General features: G+C 37.2%; 1 protein-coding gene across 1 annotated transcript in view; it reads right to left on the bottom strand.

Annotated features, from left to right (window-relative positions):
* The window catches only part of slc10a7.L (solute carrier family 10 member 7 L homeolog), a gene marked incomplete at its 5' end in the record, with an annotated part of 123,382 nt that overhangs the window by 87,540 nt on the left and 14,952 nt on the right, over window positions 1-20,890 (bottom strand). The window contains 2 exon segments of the mRNA NM_001172194.1: window positions 9,383-9,458; window positions 15,180-15,316. Coding sequence (NP_001165665.1) covers window positions 9,383-9,458; window positions 15,180-15,316 — 213 coding nt within the window.

Here is a 20,890-nt window from a genome sequence, read left to right as displayed (position 1 = left end):
TGCCAAAAACAATAATGCTTCTTTCAGCAATGCTGGATATCCCTCCAGGCTTCACACAAACTATATACTGTGTGTGTGTATGTGTGTATATATATATATATATATATATATATATATATATATATATATATATATATATATAAAGTTGTCTGTGGTGTCCGCACTCCTTAGCTTGTGAGTTCGAGGTGCACGATCAATAAATCATAGATAAAGGTTGGAAGGATCAGTGCTGATCCTTCCAACCTTTATATATATATATATATATATATATATATATATATATATCTTTATGAAAGCAATTTGCATAAGACTGTCACCACCATGAAATTGAATGTTTGGCTTTTTTGAATAGCGCCAACTCACATATAGATTTATGGTTTCTCATTCTATTAAGACCCACTCCTATACATTTCCATTCAAATCACTGCTGGGTTGTTAGGGTAAGAAGGATGCCAAATAACTAGACAACTTTAAATTATAATCATTATAGCTGCAGAGGAGAATGCTAAATAATTAACATCCAAAAAGGACAAAAACTGAATACACAGGCTGCCTTAGAGTCACCTGAATATACCATACTAAAGTTAATTTAAAGGCAAATCAAACTGGTTACTAGACAAATCAATGTCAAAATCAATCAGTGTAAACAATGCAGACTTTGCATTAACCCTCTGAACTGTGGAAAAGCAAATGTGGAGTATGAATTCCCATATACTGGTATTCATATATAAGGTATATACAGTCAAAAATAATAAAATAAAAAAATGGAGAATCACTACTCTGGGCATATACAGATCAGTTAGTCAGGGAAGAGGAATCTTAGGGGCAAATTTACTAAAGGGCGAAGTGGCTAACACTGGCGAAAATTCGCCAGCGTGACGTCATTTCGGCACTTCGCAAATTCACTATGTTTTTGATTTTACTGACTGTTACCTCTATTGCCAGACTTGCCTTCGCCACCTCAGACCAGGCGAAGTGCAATAGAGTAGACAGGAGTTCCTCAAAAAAAAAGTTGAACATTTTTCTAAGTCCCAAAAAACGCTGGCATTTTTTCCTATTTAAAGGGTGATAAATTGTAAAAAAATTTTTGGGGTACTGTGGACACATGTGTAGGGCATTATAACAACTTTATATAACAACTTTTTATAATTTTATTAAGGTTCCCTGGCCTTGTGTAGTGTAATGTATTTGCTACAGCATATACGGCCATTGTACTTTAACTGCACGCCGTATGCTAATTAGCCAACGCTAGTGTAACTTCGAACTGCTGAGCGTAATTATGCTGGCGGATCTTCGTGAATTAGCGTTGTCCAGGCGAAGTTCCGCCTGGCAAAGTGTTGCGATGTGCGCAAAGCCAGCGCTGGCGAATTTTCGCCGGTTAGTGAATTTGCCCCTTTTTAGGAAGGACTGGAATTCAGCCAAATCCAAGTGCCTGGTCGAACTGAATCATGTGACTTGCGGTTATATGATCAAGGACACTGCAAAAAAATTATTCTGCATGCATCCTTACAGAACAGATTGTTTGATGAATGAGCGTTGCCGACTCCATTTTACAAAACAAATGCTCTGTAAGGCTACAAATGTATTGTTATTGTTCCTTTTTTATTACTGGTCCTTCTGGCCTAGTACTGGTCCTTTTGGCAGGCCTCAAGTCTAAGGGGCAGATTTATCAAGGGTTGAAAAGTATGAATTTTCGAGTTTCGAATTTTAATCCCTCTATTCGAATGCAAATTTGAAAGCGAGATTCATCACACCTCGACCATGGAAACAGTCATAATTAGAATATTCACCACCTAAAACCAGCCATTTGGAGATGTTAATAGCCCTTCCTGATATTTGACATTCTCCGAAATTCTACATTTCGGAGAAAAACTTGATTTACAAATTATGAATTGAATACGATTAGAATTTTCGGGTCGGAAACATTCGATCGAATATTAGACATTCAAATGTTTTTCTTAAAATAACCTCCCAGTCGAATTGTGAGTATATCCGAATTAAAAAAAAATTCACATGAATTCGAAATTCGGCCTAAATAGGCCTCTGCTGTGGTGTTTGTAGAAGAAAAAAAAACCCACAGGAAATGTTATGAACCTATGATATATATCTGGAAGAGATGGATACACATTAACTGCTTTAATCAGTGCAAAGCAGGCTTACATAAACTCAATGGTCCTGGCAATCAATGGATGAATGTCTATCTATGAAAATGGACAAACAAAATGCTTTCCCTTTTATGTCCTTATTATAATTTTGTAATCAGATCAACAAAAGTCAGGATAAAGATGAGGTATTGTAAATAAAATATATTTTCACTCCTCTTTAACAAAATGAAGTTGTTTAGGCTGAAGACGGCTTTTAATGAGAACTGTGCCAGGCGACATTGATAGATGGCAATGACACGGAGGAGCGTAAGTAAGCAGACAATTTGTGCCTGTTACACTCTCACTGACGATTTTTCACTCACCATCACGAATGACTTAGCCCTTTCTAAAGGGGCCTATTAATCTCAAATTTAGTTATTATACAACATTTATTTGAACATATATTATCTAGGCGATGACAGTTAATAAAGGAAGTATTCTACAAGCTCGGGTTTTACATAAAGTTCAAACCCCGTCTCCCAGCAATTCTTTTGTGAGAATAGAATATTGCTTCGACCAGCAAGCCGGTCCAGCTGAAATACTCCAGGGCTTTTAAAAAGACCGTTTAAATGCATACAAAAAGCCAGGCTAAGAATGATGGACAAAGATGGAGCTGAGAAGTGAATAAAAGGTGAACATGTAACTGTAAGATGCCAGAAAATGCAAACAAATACAGCCACTGCAGCTTTGCAAAAATTATATTTTTTTAAGGATTTCCCGATTCTCCACATATGCATGTTTTTCTATTACAGCTTACTTTCCTTTACTTAAACCATTCCACATTGCGCAACCTTTTCTTTATTACTAGGTGTAAGAAAAAAAACAGATGTCTTAACAAATAGGGCAGTGTAACAGGATTTGAGTGTTTTTTTTTTTTTATTTTATTTGCAATCATTTTTATTTTGGAGATTTTGGTTTTCAGATCTCTTGTATTTGGAGGCTTGATCATGTAGTCTACATGCTGTGTTACCATTACTTTTTCCCATATGTCTGTTAAGTATGGTGAGCTGCATCTGTTTCAGGTCATGGTGCATCTTTACCTTTAGCTTTTCTTACAACCTGGATAGCGCTCTCTTTTGAGGTCTGTACAGAACAGCTTTGCTAAGATGAGAGTCAAATAAACCTGTCTGGGCTAAAAACAACACTAACCTTAACCCAACTGAACACCAGCAACATGAACTGTAGTGCAGATTATGTGCCAGGCATGATTATCCAGCATGAGTGCCCAACCTTACAAATAACCTTGAGGCTGAATGAAAGCCATGAAATCTAAATGATTAGTAATCAGCCCTGTATCATGTATTTGAAATTGTATATACACATATATAGTGAATCAGTCCCAAAGCTCAGGTACTGACTGCAGCCTAGAGGATCAGCGGAGAAGAAGATGGGGAGCTACAGGGGGGATCTCTGGAGGCAATGATCTCTAATGCTCTCGTGGACTTCTGGTACAGAAGCCCAGAACAAAGTGCAGAATTTATAGCCCGACTCATTTAGTTCTCCTTTAACTTCAATTACATAAGGAAATAAAGATTGAATAGTTTTTTTGTCTGTGGCATCGTTTTCTACTTCACAGTGTACAGCCCTGCCAACTATAATTCCATACACTATATGCAAGGGGTACAACTGTCACTAATAATGTCTTAACTTATTTTGCAATGATAGGAGAGACTGCTTTCACATGACAAAGCATCACCAATACAAATATTTTGCTTATAAAAGGCTTTAAATGCCGCCCCCAAAATCCTAGTTGTGGTTTTTTAATTCATGTTCGTTTTGCATGATATTTGAAGTTTTAATTCACATGTCTCCTTATAAGTGTGGCTGCTTGGAGTGAATGCAATCTCTGATTTACTGTTTCTTAGATTCCACAAGAAAAAAAAAAAAATCTTCCTTTGCTTCAATGACAGCTCTTTGTAGACCTGATTTTTTTCTTTCACTTTGAGCCCTTTTGCCCTTTCAATCATGAAGCATATTACTCCACTGTCAGGGAAAAGCAGAGTGGAACAAGAGGGAGCCCAGCTGGGATAGGAAGAGGGCAGGAGGCTCACGCATTAACATAATAATCCAACTGTGCTCCCATAAGCCCTTAGGGCAGACAGCATATTAGGTAGGCCTCCTGCGCAGACACTAGCAGAAGCTGCCTTATCACCTGCCTGTCAACCTGTGGCAGTAATAGACTATTCAGCAACACCAGCTCCATCTAGAACAGAGTACACAATTACACTGCTGTTAAATAGAGGAATCCATCTTTCTCTGCCTGTTTAGTGTATGTTTAACACTACGCCTATTTATTCCCCGTAAATGGCCTTCACAATTTAAAGGAAGACTAATGACAAGTCCTCAACCTTCTAGGGTTCTCATTCTCTAGATTTACAAAATGAGTATAATACTTATAAACAGCTTTATTTCATAAAATATGAACTATATAGAGTAAACAACACAAAACAATTGCATGCTATTACATTTTGACAATTGCCCTTGGAGACTGAAACTTGGTCCAGTAATGAAGCAGATCTACAGATAATTGGAATACAACAGTAACATCAGCACAGGTCGGTCAGTGCTCTAATGTGAATTGAAGTGTTGCATAGCTTCAGAACATGTACAATGGGAAAAAACAAGCCTTTGAACAACAGCTAAAATTATATCACACAAAAGCCTGCTTAGTTTATTGCAAAAAGGTACAATTTATTGAAAGGGCAAGCTAATACCTAACTGTTGGTCTAATGGATATCACACTTCTATCAAAATTCAAGATGCTCCTGTGACAAGCTTGAGGGCCTGGATCATTACTGTCAGGGTATAAAAATATTGTATTTCTAGCCATATTAGTTTTCAGCGTTTTAGTTTGTTCTTCTAAGCACTTCTGCAATGTTTTTTTTTATTTCAAGATATTAAGAAATTTTACATTACTAAAACAATGAAACTGAAACAACAGTACCATTTGCTGGTAGTCCAGCAAACCATGCTACAGTCAGGAGGAACTTTCATAAAAGGAAGAAGGAACGCTTCTATTAGATAGACCAAAAGAATTAGATGATCAGATCACTGCCAGGCATGGCCATCTGGGCACCCTAGACAACCCGGCCAGCCAGCTTGCCCCCAACCTGCTGCCATGCGAACGAGCATGCATGCATGCTGATTGAGTGCTGGGAAAGCGTACATGCGAGAGTGCATACATGCCAACGCCGGAAGAGGGATCAGGAGATTAGTGGGCGGCTAGATCAGCTGGCAGATAGGTGATGAGGGCCTGGAGTAGACAAAGAGCAGATGCACAGACCTAGACTCCCTCTACCACCACCATTGCACTCTAGAAAGGTGCCGTCTTCTGCCTACCTCTATTTCCCACACTGGATCAGATTATTTTTCTCTGGCCAGTGCAGAACAGTCGAGCTTCCTGTTCTTCTGGACTTCTCTCCCAACTGTAGCCTGGTCAACAGAACCGACTAAAGCAGGTGCTTTTATTTGATTGTATTAGCTGGGTAATATAAATAATAATAATAATAATATAAAGTGTATGAATGAAACGTAGTGGGTAGTTCCGATCAAGTAAGTATTTCTGTGTAATATTCAAATAATATTTAACTAAATTTGTGACCACTATCAGAATTCAAGGTATCCACATGGGGCACCAAACAAGGTTGCAACCAATTCTAAAGAATGCTTTTGAAACATTAGGAATACTGATGTTGGTTGTCTTAGTCTACACTGCATTTTAAAAAGTACGAAACACCAGGGTTATTTATGAAGCAAAAAAATAATATCAATGAATGACTGTCTTCTTACAAACAATTCATGGAGATTTTGCTAAGTTTCTAGATAAAACTAACCAAAAAACTTATATCGATATCAGTTCCAAATATCATACACAAAGAATTCTGTAGCTTAGGACTGTGTTGACAGATCAGAAATTCTAAGCATGGCTCATTCTTAATATTAGCACCGATAATATGTGCCATAATGATTTTCTGAGTGATAATAATAGCTGTGACACAAATTACGTGCCCATAAGTAATTCTCAGGTATCTTTGATCTCAAGCCCTGAACGAATGCAGTTGCCTTCCATAGCTGTCCGGTGGGACATTCGCAGAACCAGACATCTGGCTACTTTGTTGTTTTAGAATAATCCAGTCCCAAAGGAGTATGGAGAAAAAACTGACATCAGACAAGAGGGCATTAACAAAAGGAGGCTGCTATAGCATCTCTTTCGAAAATAGATCACTGTTAACCCTTTTATGCTCAGACCACTGCAGAGGAATCTACTGCAACAGAATGCAAAGAGTCAGATTACATTTAACATAGTTGTATTTTATATAGGTGTGTGTTCATTAATGAAAATTGCTTTATCCCTCCAAGCATGTTTCAATGTCAGAATGCCATGCTCACATACTAAAGCTGCAAACCTGCCAATAAAATATGGCAAAACTTTTTATTGCCTCTTATACTAGGTATGGTTCAGGACTAGACGGGTGATGTGAAAGGAGACTAGGGAAAGGGTTCACTGCAAGTTCTTCTAGATGATTCTTTAGTATACCTGCAGGAATCAAAAGAACATTTTACTTTTCAAAATAACAGCTTTAGTTTTTGTTTTTTTTTTGTTTTTTTTTACCAAGTAAAGCAAGGGTACCTTAGTAATGGAGAGGTCCTCCGTTCAAACAAATTCTCTTGCTATAACTAAAAAACAAAAACTGGCTGCTTTGAGGAAAATCAGAAAAAAACAGCTTAAAGGGGTGGTTCACCTTTAAGTTAACTTAACTATAACTAATTTGTTATAGAATGGCTAATTCTGAGCAACTTTTGAATTGGCTTTCATTTTTTTTGTTTTTATAGTTTTTGAATTATATGCCTTTTTCTTCTGACTCTTTCCAACTTTCAAATGGGGGTCACAGATCCATCTAAAAACAAATGCTCTGTAAGGCTACAAATTGTATAGTTATTGCTACTTTTTATTATTTATCTTTCTATTTAGGCCCTCTCCTATGCCCATTCCAGTCTCTTATTCAAATCAATGCATGGTCGCTAGGGTAATTTGGACCCTAGCAATCAGATGAAATTGCGAATTGAAGAGGTGCTGAATAAAGAGAAAGAACTCAAACCCCACAAATGAAAATCAAATGCAAAATGTCAGAATATCACTTTCTAAATCATTCTAAAAGTTAGCTCAAAGGTGAACAGCCCCTTTAATACAGAAAATAGGACTACTACAATAGGGTAGACTTTCCTTTTAATAGCAATATGATAACTTTTATTCTAACAGCATCCCTTAAAATTAAATGCATATTAGAAAAGGGAAAATAGGTTTACATCAATTATAAAATTGAAGAACTTTTACGAATGCTCAAGCCAAGTTTACCTAGCATTGCAACGTGCGATGGACTATCTTCACACTTCAACGCTATTATATCACAAACAATTAAAAAGCATGAAGCAAAGTATCAAATTGGTTAAGCTAAATGTAGTTCTCTTTGCATGTCTTGTGATGTCTGAGAATAAGCCTACACTTACCTAGACATCTGCTCAATAAGTGTGGATTTAATGAATTCTGAAAATCCAAGAGCTGCATGAGGTGTATGTGAGTGAATTATTTCTCCAATTGGCCAACTAAAAGGCCACATGGCATTTAGCTGGTTGCTTAAAGAAATGGATTGGCTGAATCATTCCTTAGCGATGCCACTGTATAGTCAATTAAATAGAAGTATTTTACAGGCAGATTGGCCTAAGGGGAAATCACATGAAGAGTTATACTGCCAAAGAATAAAGGCAGAACCATTGTGACTGCAAAGGAATTCAAACATGGCAAGAGACTGAAAATTGTGTTTAAAAGGGCACTCATGTCGAGAGAAAAATCTGATATGGAAGAGCAAACTAAGAACTATTATATGGTGCTATTTTTTGAATACCCTCTAAGTAAATTTAGACAGACAGCTGCTTTAAGTATTGCTATTTTTTCTAAAAAATTACAGCACAATATAGTTTCTAAATATTTTTTATAAAAAACTCTTTAGGAATCCCAATTTCTTGTTTAGTTAAGGCAATACAGGCAAAAAGCTAAACATCTAAGCATTCTTGGAAATAATCCATATAAATATAGTTTGTGCAAATAAAGGTATCCTTGGTTTCTAATTTATTAATTAGTTTGATGCAAACACAATAACCCTTAGACAGTACAAGGGGGCAGTAATTGTTACTCCCTGCATAACAGGCACCAGGCCACCTGCAACCAAAAATGAAGCATGTGAAACAAAGGGGTAAATTAGGCTGCTTCACTATCACAGTATGCTCCAAAGAGTGACGAAGGGCCAGGCAAAGACCCAATAGGTTGGAGCACCTTATTAAACCTCCAGCTTATTTGGCCTTCTTTACCAAACAATAGTGACATGACTAACAGGAATTACAAGATCAAGTCACAAACATGTTCATTTGAGGATACTGTACATCTCATTTGTTTTGCAAGATTAAATAGTAATTCTTGTTGATCTCATAAAAGAAGCATACATTCAACTATTTGTTTTCTGTTATTTGTAGCTCATTCGAACCAAGACAAATGTCAAATGTAATGCTTTGCAAGGGGCTGGACACGCCATAAGATTATTTTGGACCGTCAGATAAAGATCACTAGGCCCAGACTGAAACGTTTAGGAAATGGTAGACATAATAATAATATAAAAAATGTATTTCACCTGTTATGTATTACTTATAATATTTACATATATAAATTCAAATTGGAGGACAAAAGGACAATATGAAGGATGACTGCCAATGTGCAATTTATTGCTATCTATTTACATATATTCAGTGCCTCTTTGTTAATGGTGCAAGAGCAGCTAAGCAGATGTCTCCAGATGTTCCAGAACAAAGTGGTAAAATAAATCAAATATTGGGGTCTCTTATTATTTCAATTAAGTACAATTAAAGGTGTGAAATATCTCAGCACAGCCATGCATACACGAGTTAAGCTGGCCATACATGGAAAGATATCAGATAGCAAGTTGGTCGCTCCTGAGCCAGCAGCTTAACGTTCTGTGGATGGAGCCATATTTTGGCACTGAAAGAGTTTGACAAAGACATATAAACTGCAATCATTATGAATGTTACCAAACTCTAAATGACACTTTTCCTGCTTAATATTCATCTAATATATTCTAGATGAACTTGAAATTTTAAATGTGTAAGCGACATCTTAACTGGGACTATCATCATAAGCCCAAATGTTTTTTTGGAAAAAAGATCCTCACCTCATTACCACCAACGGCTTTGGTCAAGATCACAGCTGATGAAACAGGAGGAGGCATACAGCTTACTGTCTGCAAACTGAACAAAAAACAACAGAGTATAAATACAGCATCAAAATGTTGTCACACATTTTTAAATTTGATCAAAATTGTATATATATTTTTGTATTTATAAAAATGTAAATTGTAAGCAGTTTAGAACATTTGTTAGAAAACATTAATAGCAGATATCAGTGCTATTAAATATATATTGCTATATAACAGAGCACAAAGGAAGTAAAAAAATACATCCTTCACAATAGTTGGGGCACGGACTCAAATGCCTGTGCTAGAAACCAAATGGTAGGTTTTGACATTATCTATGACCCGGATGCTTCTTAGATAAGGTCATCTCTCAAAACTAGGGATGCACTGAATCTAGGATTCGGTTCTGGACCCTGCCTTTTTCTATAGGATTCGGCCGATTTCAGAACCGAATCTGAATCCAGAAAATCACGTCACTTTTCGTCACACAAACAAGGAATTCAAATATTTCTCAACTGCACGCTGCATAAGTGGTTCTCTTTCCCCCTTGTTTCCCTAATTTACATATGTAAATTTGGATTTAGTTTGTTATTCGGCACAAAGGATTCAGGATTACTCCCTAAGTGGATTGGGTGCATCCCTACTCAAAACTCATAGTAGTAACAGGGAGGCTTATGCTAGAAGCGACAGAGAGGCCAACAACGGGGTTAAAAAAACAAACAAAAAAAAACAGTGGCTGAGGCATGCACAAAGGTACACCAGTCAAACATATCTAGAAAGCTAGTCTGTATGGGAGGGTGAATTAAAACAAGACAATGCTTGAGACCGTGCAAAAGAGTGACCCCTTCCAATGTGGGGAAAAAAGTGTTGTTGTTTTTTGACAGATGAGACCAAGGAATATTTTTTGACAAACAAATCAATATGTTGTCTGTGGTATGAATCGAACTAAGCCCATGCCTCAAAAAACACCATACCTACAGTAAAGCATGATGGTGCCATCATACTGTGGGACTGCTTTTCATCAACACTGACTATGTATCTTGTTAAAAGAATGAAGTACTAGCAAGTAGCCATTTTAGTCTGCTAAAATACTGAAGCTTGGCTGAAAGTTCACCATTCAGCAGAACAATAATGTCAAACACCAGACCAAAGTAACATTAAAATAGCTCAAGAAGAAAAATGTGAATGTCCTATCATCTGCAAGTCAAAGCTGATCTCAAATCTTTGGCACTATTTTAAACGGAGTTGCACAAGCATCATCCACTTAGCATCATTTTGTGGCAATATAGTAGAAGGGTTACTGCAGACCCCAAATAATCACCCAACGGGGCCCTTAGGACCACCATCACCAGGGCTTTAACATGATACAGTCATCCATAACAATTACTGCTAGAGTATCCTAAATAATTATATAAGCATGTAAACTCCCCAGTGATACTAGTCGCTGGCATGTTACCCTAGGCTGGTACTCACCTTAATGTACTGCTTGTAGAGTGACATCATCTTCTGCAAAATGCATGAACAATACAAAAACCTGTACTGCTTATGTGCCTCCACACACTGAAGGGAGAAGATGGTGGGCAGCAAGAAGGACCATGGGCTGTGTTTTTCTGAAAAGGAGGAGCACCAGCCCAGGGTAAGAGACATGCAAATGCAATCACTGGATGGTAGTGATGTGTGCATACAGGTTGGGTGCAGGTTGAGTTTTTCCTGACCCACAATTCACTGCTGTCTGGTACCCTACAGGTATGTAAATAAAACTTAAGTGAACATAATGTGATTTTGATTTCCTGGTACTATCAATCCTAATTTACCACTTACTGCATTACCCCCATGAATGTTTTGACCCATTATGAAGAGTGTAGAATGACAGCCTACTCCAGGGTCATCTAAGCAGAGGCCTGGTGTTGTGGCATCACTGCAAAAGACTCCCTGCATCTCAGGTACTAAACAAAAAAATGTCATTTTATCTAGCAATTCACAACCAGAGACCTAGCATAAAAATGCAAAGGTCTAAAGATGTTGATCAGTCAAGACATTAAGAGGCACAAACAGTGAGGCAGCACAGAAATCATTTAAAAAGACTGAATATAAACTGGAAGTCCTGCAAAGCCTTTCGAAATATCTTAGATTAACCTATAGAAAGCAGCTGCACATTAAAACCGATGAAGAATTTCAATTATCTTTCAGCATGGAGAAGGAACAATATGAATTAGAGCTGTTTTAATAGCAATCACGTCCATGTTTGGGAGTTGGACCCTTCACACTAATTCTTTAAGTGTTGTATTTCAATGAACCTTTGCATTATCTCCCTGATCCCTTTCTATATTCATCCAGCCTGTCATATCCTCAGGGATATGCCAGTTTAAAAACCAAAACACATTAAGAACTTGGAAAGATTTTAAGAGACCAATTTTATAAAGTATTTTTGACATTGGGACAGCATAAGGGAAGAGAGCTCTTCTGCAGAGGAATGGAAATAAAGGACCCTTATTAGTGTTTAACGGAAAGCTTAGTGTCACACGAGACATACACATTTAAATTTATGAAGGTTTCTCGCTAAGCGTGATGAATGCAAGTGATTGGCTGATGTGTTTAGCTTAATTTCTCATGACATCTTAATCCTTCTTCCCCTTCAGACATACCCCAAACATTAACATAAGTCAAATACATAAAGAACAGAAGGATATTGAAACACTTTTTATCTCATGCAGTGTAAGTCATAAAGAACATATACATGCCATTTTTTTCCCTTTCTTTAAGTAACTTCAGTATGTAGAAGAGAGAAAAGTAAGGAAATGTGCTATGATAAAACAGCTTTATTTATTTGTAAATAAAACATTTCTACATTTCCACAAAACTGTTAGAAATATAAAAAAATTCTACATCGGACTTTATATTACAGCATGCAGCCATTACACAGTTTGCCTCAAACCTGTCACTATATTCCTTATCTTCTAAATATTATAGTTAAATCGGGTTGAAAAAGGACCAAAGTCCATCAAGTTCAACCCACTCTCTCCAGCTCATTTATACCCCTCTTAAGGACTAGAGCCCAAAACTGCACTGCATACGCCAGGTGAGGCCTTATCAGGGACCTATAAAGAGGCAAAATTATGTTTACATCCCTTGAGTTTCTGCCCTTTAATATGCAAGACGGAACTTTATTTGCTTTAGTGTAAACAGAATGACACTGCCTAGAGTCGGCAACTTCTTATCTACAAACCCCCCTAGATCCTTCTCAGTTAAGGAAAAGCCCAACAAACTGCCATTTAGTGTATAGCTTGCATTTATATTATTTTTGCCAAAGTGCATAACCATAATTAATATAAAGAAAATGTTCAGATCAAAAATTGCATAGTTAAGTGGGCATACTTCTCCTATAAATTGGAAGTGCATAAACTGGATTCAAACTGAAAACCCTCAAACAACAGTGTAGCCAATGCTAATTACACTGCAGCTACAAAGAAGCCACATAATTCTGGTATATCACACACAAAATTAGCCCTATTAACCAAAAGTAGCACTTCAAAGCTATCTTCTGCTTTGCTATTCTCTTCAAGGTAAGCAGGCCAAATTATGTCTCCACTCCACATTCTCCCCTTGCCTGCTGCCCTCTGCTTGCTTCCACCAATAAAATCAAGCTCCCAATCCTTTGCCGGTTGCCCAAACGCACACTATGCCCCTAGCTTACACAAAAACCTGTCACTTCCCTCTGATACAGTAAATGATTACCTTCTCATCTATCCACTTTCAAATCCATGTCTGTCCTCAAGTTGTAAAGCTTCCCCCTCCTTTTCTTACTTTTACAATGGCATAGGCTTAGTAATAGATTTAGACACAAACTTGAACAGTATCCACATTCATGTTGGCAGTGACAGGCTTGGATGGCCAATACGGTAGTGTGTCAGCTTCTAGTCAGCAGTTCTTTGGTTTTTCCCCAAAAGCAATGTTGGAATGTATGAATTTTTTAAATTGTTCCCAAAAGCAGACATCGTCATATAGATTTAAAACTGCTGAGCTTTGGCAGTGATAAACCTTGTATGTTGAGTACTTCTATTAATCAACATGGAAAATACATTAGTATATTAAAGGGACAGTAACACCAAAAATGAATGCCTTTTAAAGTAAGTAACATATAATACATTTTTAGCATGCACTGGTAAAAGTGGTGTGTTTGCTTCAGAGACAACTATAGTTTATATACATAAGCTGCTGTGTAGCCATGGGGGCAGCCATTCAAGCTGGAAAAAGAAGAAAGGCACAGGTTACATAGGAGATAACAGAAAAGTCCTGTCCATGGTGTTTTATCTTCTTGAATGGTTGCCCCCATGGCTACATAGCAGCTTATTTATATAAACTATAGTAGTCTTTCTGAAGCAAGAATGCCACTTTTACCAGTGCAGAGCAACAGTACATAATATTGTAATTACTTTTGTACACTTTCAATTTTTGCCGAGGTACCATAAACTGAGGAGTTGAAGTTGGGAGTCATTGTCCTGGTTCAGACTATTTATGTTGTCCTGCTTTAAAGGAAAAATATACCCCGATTGCCTCATTTTTGATATAAGCTCATTTGGTTTAGTATAAAAATAGCAAAAACACTAGGAATGATTTACTTTTCTCCACGGAGCAAATGCTAGAAGCATTAAGGGTTTTTTTTTTGCAAGCCCCCCTTTATGCTCATCTAACAAGTACTTGTGCTCTGGGGAACACACAGCTTCTTGTACCAAATAGAAAATCCAGCACAAAAAGCAACATCAAGAGATGCAGATCAGCATTCTCCTTAGCACCTGCCACAGGACAGGACATTTTTGCATTAAGGCCTGCAATCAGACAGATTACGGGGTGGCTCCTTGGATCACAGACAATAGTTTTAATGATAAAGGATAATCGCTTTATAAAAGACTGTGATGTGAATTTGTTAGAAATTGTGTGTTGTTACAAACCATCCTTGAATTCTGAAGGTGTTAATAACCCAACAGCAGGAAGTAAATAAAAAAAAAATCAACATAAATAGCTCAGAAGAGTACATGGAGTAAGTTTACATTCCTTTTCACCTTACCTTTGGGCAATGATTACAGTAAAGTACAGTTGGAATAATCAACAAAGGCATGAAACATGCTCTGCATGTAAAAAGAAAGTTTCACAATAGGAGAAAGTTTGAGACAGGTGAGAGTTTGGAAAGGAATGGCAGTGTTTAAACAGAGGTGGCACTGAGAGAAGGACCAACATAATACTATAACAGGTAAGAAAGTAGAAGGTGAGCAGTTAATGTATTATGCTGACAGGTTTCAGTCGCAAAATGTAAGAGTGCTTTGCAGAGAGCAGCAAACAGTGGAAGAAAAGCAGATACTAGTTTGCAGGGGTGGGATACAGAGGGAGAAAGGCTGACATTGTTTTAAAGACTGGAGGACAGCGGATTGCAGTATGTAGACAATATGTAACGAACAGAAGAAACTCTAATGACGTGGGAATATTTGCGAGATTTCTGCCAATTTGCTCCGTGATTATTTTACTGCTGGAAAATCTGACACAAAAGTGCTGAGTGGACACTCTAGAGAAACTTTTCTTCTTAACTTTCCATGTTTGCATCCTACCAAAAAGAATTGATGAACTTTCCTTTAATTAAAATAAATCTATGTTTGCAAAAGCCTTTCCATACCAGTCAGTCTGTCCTTGTGTATAATAGTTGCCCATAACGCATACACCATGCATTCAAGCTTGAACAAAAATATATTCAACAGTACAATATTAGTTATTAGGTAACACATACCCCTTCAAAAGCCATTCATTTATGGGTGTAAGAGACAGAACTTGAAGGAAAATCCATATTGCTGTGGGAAAGAAGACGAGTGTAAAAAGCTGGACAAATAGGTGAAGCTTTACATGCATCAACGCGTTTGTCAGTTCCTAAAAGAGAAAAAAAAAGTACAGATTTTTATTTTTCAAGTTTTAAGATCAAATAAGTAAATTGTTTTATACAATATTGCAATAAAAATTATTATATATTCAGCTAAACTGGAAAAACATATCAGGCATCAGTGCAGCAGATCTACGGACGCCCAGTTGATAACTGGGAGTAAAAAGGGCAATATACATTTTTGGTCGCATTGAGTCCAATAAATATTAGCTTGTCCAGCTGCATTAGTAGTCATTAATAAAAAGTCAAAATTATAACCACCTGTCTTTAAAATAGCAAACGCACAGACAAATGAGTTGGAAGTCAAGATACTATTTTAGAAGCATTAGAATACATTTGTTAGTTCAACTTTATGGCAAGTTGTGTCACAGGACAAAATGCATTCTGAAGGCCCGCTTGAAGGTGGTGAACTCTTTTGACACAAAAATAATGTTTTCTGCAAGAATTTTCGTTACATAAATATTCACAATCTTTGTTCCATGGGGAATAGGTATCACTAAATAATTATTTGGTTTGTAAAAGCTATATTAAATTCACGCCACGAAAACACTGTTCACTCAAAGAAATATTTGTCACATTGCAAATATTTTCCATTATTACACTACCCCCCAATACATAGAAAATCAGTGCATGAGAACAAATTACATTTATTATATTTTTTATTAGACGGTCATTGAACTGCTACTTTCAATTGTGCATAATGCATTTTTTTTTGATTGAAACATGCCGATTGCACATGTTTTCTGTAATTACTTTTATCACATACCCTCACATAGTCTTATAGAAACCAATAGATCAATACATATGTGAATGGGTAACACAAACCAATCCCCAATTTGATTTACAAATTCACTGGTCACAACTTAACATGGCAAAACAAAAGTGATGTGGCAAATAGGATTTTACTTCTTCTAATACAGTCATAGCAACAGTCTGAAGAGAAACAGAGACTCAGTCTTTGTACCGCACAATATATGGTATAGGTTCCAAAACTGTGGGGCTACCCCCATAGAAGGCACATACATATGGATGGGAGACCACACCTGAAGAGCAGTGATAAGGTTTGGGGAGAATTCCCTTGCAATTATACAGACACCCGTAAACCCAGAATTATGTTAACTAGCAACGGTAGTACCATTGGGCAATTATGAATGCATGTGTGAGATTTATATATTACAGATATGTGGTCTGTTATCCAAAAACCTATCCAGATTACAGGATCTCCCATATACTCTATTTTAATAAAATATATATTTTTAAAAGAATGATTACGTTTTTCTCTGTAATAATAAAGGGGTACCTTGATCCCAACTAAGATATTACCAATCCTTATTGGAGGCAAAACAATTCTACTGGGTTTAACTAATGTTGATGATTAAATTGTTTTAAAGAAAACCCCAGGTCCCCTACATTTTGGATAACAGGTACTATACCTGGATATAAAATCCATGATTGCTCAGTGTAAAGGGTGATAAAATATGCAAAGCTGCAATCACACATTCCTCCAATAGCCTTTACTATGGCGGGTTTGGAATTTTCAGCTCTCTTCCATGAGAACCTTCCACAGAGACTTAAAGAGCATGGTTACCCACTCAATTCTAAGTAGGTATATACAAAAGAACCTCAATTTTACCTCACTAGATATTATATTTTCCTGGAAGTCATGCGTTTTTGTTGCAGTCCCATGGAGGAAAACTGCATTTTTCCCCCCGGAAGAAAGTAAAATCAAGGTTCAACTATTCATATATTTGTATAAGGGTGAGATTTTGGATGAATACTTATTAGTTAAGCTACGGGTGCTCTATTAAAGAATCTATGATGTTAAATAGATCTGTAACAGGCATGGCAGTGTGACTGGAAAAGTCCTAAAAATTGGGTACTGTAGGTTTGACTTTCCATAGACTGCAGATCTAGAGAAAACAGATTCCAACTGCCAATGAAAGAGTCTTTTGTTTGTGACATATAGGTTATGGGTAATTGGGTTTGGAGGGGAAATTCATAAAAAAAAAAAAGTCAAGAGATCACATATATATGGTAAAGTTAATAGTCATGATTAGAACAGTATAAGTGTACAATAGTGCAACATGCCATCTCCAAGAAAAGAACTTTTAACCTTAGATCTGTTTCCAGAAATGGAAAACTAGGCAGGCATAATGGCTGAACTTACATAGATGCAGATGTATAGGCGGCCTTACAGCTTTACCTTCTTTTGCAGCAAAAATAAATAGATAAAACACAAAAACCTGGTTCACCAATCAAAATACTGAGAAAACAAGGACCTGATTATTTAGCATTACCAACCCTACTTGTGCAGTAGCTGAATGGGACATTTACATGTTAACACTGACTCATAAATCTCCCTTTAACTAAATGACACGTATTTAACCTACAAAATAACAAAGATCCCCTGTAAAGTGTTACAAAAGCCGCGTTATGGAATCCTCAGTTCAACGTAACCATTTAAATGCAAGCAAAATATACAATTATAAATTCACCTTGATTTTCCAAGAGCCAGAATTCTACCTGCATTATAGTTTGTTGTTTAGAATAACATGAATATACAGTGGTGTGAAAAACTATTTGCCCCCTTCCTGATTTCTTATTCATTTGCATGTTTGTCACACAAAATGTTTCAGATCATCAAACACATTTAACTATTAGTCAAAGATAACACAAGTAAACACAAAATGCAGTTTTTAATGCAGTTTTTAAATGAGGGTTTTTATTATTTAGGGAGAAAAGAAATCCAAACCTGTGTGACAAAGTAATTGCCCCCTGAACCTAATAACTGGTTGGGCCACCCTTAGCAGCAATAACTGCAATCAAGCGTTTGCGATAACTTGCAACGAGTCTTTTACAGGGCTCTGGAGGAATTTTGGCCCACTCATTTTTGCAGAATTGTTGTAATTCAGCTTTATTTGAGGGTTTTCTAGCATGAACCGCCTTTTTAAGGTCATGCCACAACATCTCAATAGGATTCAGGTCAGGACTTTGACTAGGCCACTCCAAAGTCTTCATTTTGTTTTTCTTCAGCCATTCAGAGGTGGATTTGCTGGTGTGTTTTGGGTCATTGTCCTGCTGCAGCACCCAAGATCGCTTCAGCTTGAGTTGACGAACAGATGGCCGGACATTCTCCTTCAGGATTTTTTGGTAGACAGTAGAATTCATGGTTCCATCTATCACAGCAAGTCTTCCAGGTCCTGAAGCAGCAAAACAACCCCAGACCATCACACTACCACCACCATATTTTACTGTTGGTATGATGTTCTTTTTCTGAAATGCTGTGTTACTTTTACACCAGATGTAACGGGACGCGCACCTTCCAAAAAGTTCAACTTTTGTCTCGTCGGTCCACAAGGTATTTTCCCAAAAGTCTTGGCAATAATTGAGATGTTTTTTTAGCAAAATTGAGACGAGCCTTAATGTTCTTTTTGCTGGTTTGCACCTTGGAAATCTGCCATGCAGGCCGTTTTTGCCCAGTCTCTTTCTTATGGTGGAGTCGTGAACACTGACCTTAATTGAGGCAAGTGAGGCCTGCAGTTCTTTAGATGTTGTCCTGGGGTCTTTTGTGGCCTCTCGGATGAGTTGTCTCTGCGCTCTTGGGGTAATTTTGGTCGGCCGGCCACTCCTGGGAAGGTTCACCACTGTTCCATGTTTTTGCCATTTGTGGATAATGGCTCTCACTGTGGTTCGCTGGAGTCCCAAAGCTTTAGAAATGGCTTTATAACCTTTGAAATTGAACTCAAGTGTGATAAACCACAGTTAAGTTATTTTTTAACAAGGGGGGCAATCACTTTTTCACACAGGCCCATGTAGATTTTTTTTTTTTTTTTTCTCCCTTAATAACGTAAACCTTCATTTAAAAACTGCATTTTGTGTTCAATTATGTTATCTTTGACTAATAGTTAAGTTTTTGATGAGCAGAAACATTTAAGTGTGACAAACATGCAAAAGAATGAGAAATCAGGAAGGGGGCAAATAGTTTTTCACACCACTGTATGCTTTAGAAATCGTTAATATATTTTGCAGTGCTGCACAATAAATATGATATATTATTTTTTATTAGTTACTTCATATGACTTAAAATATTGCAGAATGTTTAGCTATTAAAGCAGAACTAAACCCTAAAATTTATATGGTTACAAATGGCATATTCTACATACTGAATTTATTGTACAAGCCTAAAGTTTCAGCTTATCAAAAGCAGCAATGATCCAGGACTTGTCACAGGGGGCCACCATCTTGGAAAGGGTCTGCAATACTCACATGCTTAGTGGGCTCTGAGCAGCTGTTAAAAAGCGAAGCTTCGGGGTTGTTGCACATTTACAAGCAGAAAATGAGGTTTGTCTGTAATATAAGCGGATGCTACAAGGTTGATTGTTAAATTCTGATGCCAATTGCACTGGTTTCTGAGCCGACGTAGTAATTATCAGTATTACTTATTAATCAGCCTTATACTGTGACATTTCTATTCTACTGTATATACACAGTATATTGTGAGTGGCTCCCTAAACTCAGTAAGTGACCGCAGCACAGAGCATGTGCAGTAAATCAGCAGAAAAAAAGATGGGGAGCTACTGGGGCATCTTTTGGAGGCACAGATTTTTACTCCTAATGTGCTGTGGTTGCCTTGGGCTGGTACAGAAGGTCAAAACCTAATGTACAACATTTCCAGCCTACTTCTTTAGTTAGGCTTTAGTTCCCCTTTAACTTGCTTTACAATTCATCTGGATTTTAGCAATCTGTATCTCAGGTACTGAACGGTTTGACACATTAGTCTACATTCATAATTTTCTGTAATCTTTACCACAGAAGGGTAGTCTTGACTCCCAAAGCAACAAACACTGTATGGACAAAGAAATGTGGACACCATTTTTATTTACTGGAATTGGTTATGTAATGCACATCCATCATTGCATGATACAAAGACATCCTTGGTAATCTGTACTTTGTGGCAAAAGTTTGGGGATTCCTGTTTCAGCAGGATAAAAATCCCATGAACAGTAAAATCCACACAGAACTAGATTGCAGAGAGGAGAGGGAAAGTACCTGACTGGACTGTACAGAGCCCTGATTTCAACCAAACTGAACACCAGTCGTATGAACTGGAAAGCCAATGCCATCCAGTTTTCAGATCTTCTGCAAAAGATATCATTTTGGTGCTGCCATAACTACAATGAGGGGACTGTATACATCAGTGATCCCCAACCAGTGATTAAAAGATAACATTTCAGTGACATTTAAAGCATTGGTTATTCACACAGGTTGAGTGATTCTCCACAGAGAAGAAAGGCAAATCAGGGCAACTGATGTCAGCAGTGGAAGAATAAACCCTTTTTTAATTACAAACTGGGGTAGCAGGAGCTTATTTTTGAATTCCAGACTTGGAGGCAAGTATTGGTTGCATAAAACCTAGGTGTACTTCTAAACAGAGCCTCCTGTAGGCTGCCAATCCACATAGAGGTTACCAAACACTCAATTACAGCCCTTATTTGGCACCCCCATGGAATTTTTTCATGCTTCTGTTGATCCCAACTCTTTTTACAGTTGAATATGGCTCACTG

Source organism: Xenopus laevis, chromosome 1L, assembly GCF_017654675.1.
Source record: "Xenopus laevis strain J_2021 chromosome 1L, Xenopus_laevis_v10.1, whole genome shotgun sequence".
NCBI classification, from domain to species: Eukaryota; Metazoa; Chordata; class Amphibia; order Anura; family Pipidae; genus Xenopus; species Xenopus laevis.
This window is presented reverse-complemented; position numbering and strand designations above follow the sequence as displayed.